General features: G+C 40.6%; 1 protein-coding gene across 1 annotated transcript; it reads left to right on the top strand.

Annotated features, from left to right (window-relative positions):
* On the top strand, positions 1 to 3,787 carry LOC133077762 (putative zinc finger protein 826). Its single transcript, XM_061172518.1, has 3 exons — positions 1 to 378; positions 417 to 561; positions 3,659 to 3,787. Exons 1-3 carry the CDS (start codon positions 74 to 76, stop codon positions 3,785 to 3,787), a joined length of 579 nt encoding a protein of 192 aa, XP_061028501.1. The 5' UTR covers positions 1 to 73.
* The last annotated feature ends 1,329 nt before the right edge of the window (positions 3,788 to 5,116 follow it).

The following is a 5,116-nucleotide window of genomic DNA, read 5'->3' as shown; positions in this document are numbered from 1 at the left end:
CATACTGGAGAGAAACCTTACAAATGTATTGTGTGTGGCAGAGCCTTTACCATGCGATCAAATCTTACTCAACATGAGACAATCCATACTGGAGAGAAACCTTACAAATGTAATGAGTGTGGCAGAGCTTTTACCCAATTTTCACGCCTTACTAGGCATCAGAAAATGCATGCTGGGGAGAAACCACACAAATGTAATGTGTGCAGCAAGGCTTTTATTGAACTTTCACAACTTTGGGGTCATGAGAGAATTCATACTGGTGAGAAACCACACAAATGTAACGTGTGTGGCAAGGGATTTACCCAACGTTCAAGCCTTATGGCACATCAGAGAATTCATACAGGAGAAAAATCTTATAAATGTAAAGACTGTGATAAGGCTTTCATCCAACGTTCACAACTTTGGGGTCACGAGAGAACTCACACTGGAGAGAAACCTTACAAATGTAACGAGTGTGGCAAAGCTTTTACAATGCGTTCATATCTTACTCAACATAAAACAATCCACACTGGAGAGAAACCTTACAAATGTAATCAGTGTGGCAAAGCTTATACCCAATTTGCAAGCCTTACTAGGCATCAGAAAATACATACTGAAAACAAACATAAACCTAACATATGTGGCAATGCTTTTATTCAAAGCTCAGGTTTTGGGGATCATCAGACAATTCACAGCAAAAAGAAACCTTAAAAGGTAATGATTGACACATAACTTGTGCAAGTATCGAAGCCTTACTCAGGCTGAGAGACTCCCATATGGAAAAGGAAGACATACAGATGGCCAACAGGTGCGTGAAAAGAGGCACATCCCTAATCATCAGGGAAATTCAAATCAAAACCACAGTGAGCTACCACCTCACACCTCTCAGAATGGCTGTCATCAAAAAGACAACAAATCACAAGTGCTGGTGAAGATGAGGAGAAAAGGGAACCCTTGTGCACTGTTGGTAGGATTGTAAATTGGTGCAGCTACTATGGAAAACTATATGGTGGATCCTCAAAAAATTAAAAATAGAACTGCCATATGATCCACCAATTGCTCATCTGGGTATTTACCTAGGGAAAACAAAAATACTAATTCAAAAAAATATATGCACTTCGTTGTTTGTTGTATCATTATTTATAATAGCCAAGATAAGAAAGCCACCTAAATGTCCACTGATAGATGAATGGATAAAGAAAATGTGATACATACATACACATACATACAAACACACACATAATGGAATATTAGCCATAAAAAAATGAAGTCTTACCATTTGTAACAACATGGATAGCTCTGCAGGGTATTTTGCTAGGTGAAATGTCAGAGAATGGCGTAGCACATGACTTCACTTATATGTGGAATTTAAAAAACAAAATATAAGGAAAATAGACTCATACATAGAACAAATAAATGGTTGCCAGAAGGTAGGAGGGAGGGTTCGGGGTGTGTGTGAAACAGGAGAAGGGCTTTAAGAAGTACAAATCTGCAGTTACATAATAAAGCATGGGGGTGTAATATACAGCATAAGGAATATAGTCAGTAATAATAACTGTATGGGGACAGATGGCTACTAGACTTACCGAAGTGATTATTTCTTAATGTATGCAATTGTTAAACCATTATGTAGTACACCTGAAACAAAATATTGTATGTGAACTGTGTTTCAGTGAAGGGAAAAAAGACTCTATCATGGAGAGATACCGTGTAAAACCAGTGTGTATGGCAAAGCCTGTAGCCAGGACTCATACCTCACTTGATATCAGATTATACATCTTCAAGAAAAACTACACAAATGTATGGAGTGACAGAATATAAATGTAAAACTGTTTTCTAAATTACTGTGCTTTGGGGGGTCACAGCCCCTTCTCTGGATTTGTTGATAGGACTCAGGGCCTCTGTTGATGATTATAGGAAGGGCCTACTCTACCAGCTGATCATGAAAGAGAGCAGGACAGGATATTGCGAGAATGAGGTTTTCATGTGAGTAGAATGATGGGTTACTAGAGATGGCATACGTGGGAGAAAAAATGGGGGGGGGACAATGGTCTCCCTGTCTTTTGAAAGGGAATGGCTGCTGTATATATAAAATAATAAAAATTAGTCTTATTTTTGGAAACTGAAGACACAGTATGATAAAAGACAGTAATCAAAAGAACCAGAGTAGAGTGTGCTTGTGAAGGCTGCAGATTTGGCCTCTGGAATTGCATTTTGACACCATTTTATTTAGAATGTATAAGTAACGTGTCGGGACTTCCCTGGCGGTCCAGTGGTTAAGACACTGCAGGGGGCATGGGTTCGATCCCTGGTCGGGGAACTAAGATCCCACATTTCTCGGGGAGTGGCCAAAAAATAGGAAAACAACAACAAGTAAGTAAAATGTAATCTTTTTTATAACCCTTAATGAATCATGTGCCTTCTGTTACCCACGCATATCCCACCGCATTGGGGTGCTTTATAATAATGATCACTAATTACACATCATCATGCTTTCTAAGTTGAATGACATCTGTAACAATTTCTATGTTAGAGTCAAACAGCAGTTTTTGAAATACATGTATATTCATAATTTGCGTGTGAGCTATGGACTCCATAGTGTAACCCAGATTATTTCTGTAACTATAATGAAAATACCATAGCAGTACAATTTCAGACTCAAACCCCCTGAAACCTGCCTCCCCATTTGTAAATACGCACCACATGATCAGATTTCTACATACCTTTTTTTGTGTGTGCCAAAACAAGACCCCTGGGTTGCACCTTTACATGAGATGAAGATACAGTAAGCATATAAAAAATATTAGGAAATAAAATTTCAGAAATAGGGATAAAAATAATCTCTTTTTTGTGCTTGGAGTTGATGAAATAAAATTTGTATTTTAAGGCAAGACAAGAAAAAAACATAAAATTCTCTCTCTGTGTGTGTTCGGGCCTCCTCCCTCCCTAAAGCGCAGCGTGCATCTGCATTACACATCAACCACGGCTCCTCAAACGTGGGAGTGCCTGCTCGACCATGAAGATCAATTTATTTTTTTCTTCTGACACTAGTGATTTAACTTCTTAAAAGAATACCGTTCTTGGGCTTCCCTGGTGGCGCAGTGGTTGAGAATCTGCCTGCCAATGCAGGGGACACGGGTTCGAGCCCTGGTCTGGGAAGATCCCACACGCTGCGGAGCAGCTAGGCCCGTGAGCCACAACTACTGAGCCTGCGCGTCTGGAGCCTGTGCTCCGCAACAAGAGAGGCCGCGATAGTGAGAGGCCCGCGCACCGCGATGAAGAGTGGCCCCCACTTGCGGCAACTAGAGAAAGCCCTCGCACAGAAATGAAGACCCAACACAGCCATAAATAAAGTTAAAAAAATAAAAAAAGAATACCGTTCTTTCCCAACTCTGTAGGAGGTCATGGTGACTTGCTGCTCCCTCTGTATGTACTAACCTGGGTATGTATCCTTGGTGAACTTCATGAAAAATTATCAGTATGTCATTTTGATGAACGATCCTTTGTCTTGAAATTGAATACAACTGTGCCTTTGACTTCTAACAGGCAGAACAGTTCTCAGAGCTTTATGCGAGTCTGTCTCCCAAGTTAGAATCCTCAGTTTGGCTCGAATAAAATTCCCTTTTTTTCTCCTTGATTCTTAATTGAATTTTTGTTGACATTTTCTTGTTGTACTCAGTATGATACCAGAGACACCTATCAGAGGACACCTGGAGTCTACCCCAAACCGATGCTTGGTACCAGCATGGGTCCTTTGAGACGCATCCACTTCTCGGTACTCCTCAGCAGCTTTGGTGATTTCTCCTGATACTCAGACATCATTGCTTTAAATGACATCCAGAATTTTATTCGAGCTGTTTTTTTCTTGGGACTTGGGAGTCCTAAGAGGGAGTATGGTACATTCCCTAGGCAGGGACCTGGGGGGGAACTTTGGAGTGAATTGGGTTGGCTGGTCTTTTTTAAAATTTGGCTTAAATTAAAAAGATTATATATAATCTGAACAAACAATTTGATAGTAGAATGAGAGACTGAGACTGCTCATCTCCAAACAAAAGGAACGCTTGCTCCTTCCAGCCACAAGGCCTTCTCAGGTTATTGAGAACCTAGTGGACATATCTGAGGATCAATCCTTTAGATGTGCTGCGGTCCTACAAGGGACCCCACTACAACCATTCAGTAAATTCTGCTCGCCGAGGGGCACAGCAGTTTTTGCTGGAGGGAGAAACCGAGACATGTAAGAGGCTCGAACCGACCCAAGAATAACTCCTTGGGGAGCTAGACTCAGGAGCAGCACACATGCGATCCATCACAGTGCCCTCAGAAGGTTGTTCAGATTATATCTGAATTAGGCTCCCAAATTAATAAAGAGAAACTGCACTTCAAAGACTGACCAGCTCCCTAATAAACAGCCACTCCCTGGAACTCTGGCCAGCTTTGTGTGCAGTTGGAACAAAGCCAATACTTGCAAGCATTTAACTTTTAAATGGCCAGGATGGCACTCTATTGACATTCCAAAACTGTAGAGAAAGCTGGTTTAATCTTTTCAATTCTGACCTTGAGAGAACAAAAGTATTCCCAGGAGAAATCTTAAAATTTACAGTTCTTACCATATCCTTGAAATGTAGTTCTTACCATATCCTTGAAATGGTGCCTGACCTACAGCCTTGGGTCAATTAGTAGAATTTAAAGCTGGAAAAAAACAAAGGGGGGGAGGGGAAGGACTTTTAAACTCAAGCAGGAAAACTCAGATCTCTGTGTAGGGGACTTTCCTGGCAGTCCAATGGTTAAGACCCTGTACTTCCACTGCAGTGGGCCTGGGTTCAATCCCTGGTCGGGGAACTAAGATCCCACATGCTGTGCAGCGTGGCCAAAACAAAAACAACAAAAAAAAGATCTCTGTCTGTGTCTATCTGGATGAATGTATGTCTATCTATACATAATAAATGTGATATGTCCCTAACTCCAGGTGGTGTTATTAAAATTAACTTCTAAAGGAGCTCTATTGAATTGACTTACAAGTTAGTGCTTACAAATCAAATATTTGTAAATGTAACTTAAACTAGCTCAAAATTTCTTTTTCATTTATTTTATTTATTTATTTTTGGCTGCGTTGGGTCTTCGTTGCTGCATGCGGGCT

This window comes from Eubalaena glacialis, chromosome 18 (genome assembly GCF_028564815.1).
Source record: "Eubalaena glacialis isolate mEubGla1 chromosome 18, mEubGla1.1.hap2.+ XY, whole genome shotgun sequence".
Lineage (NCBI taxonomy): Eukaryota > Metazoa > Chordata > Mammalia > Artiodactyla > Balaenidae > Eubalaena > Eubalaena glacialis.
This window is presented reverse-complemented; position numbering and strand designations above follow the sequence as displayed.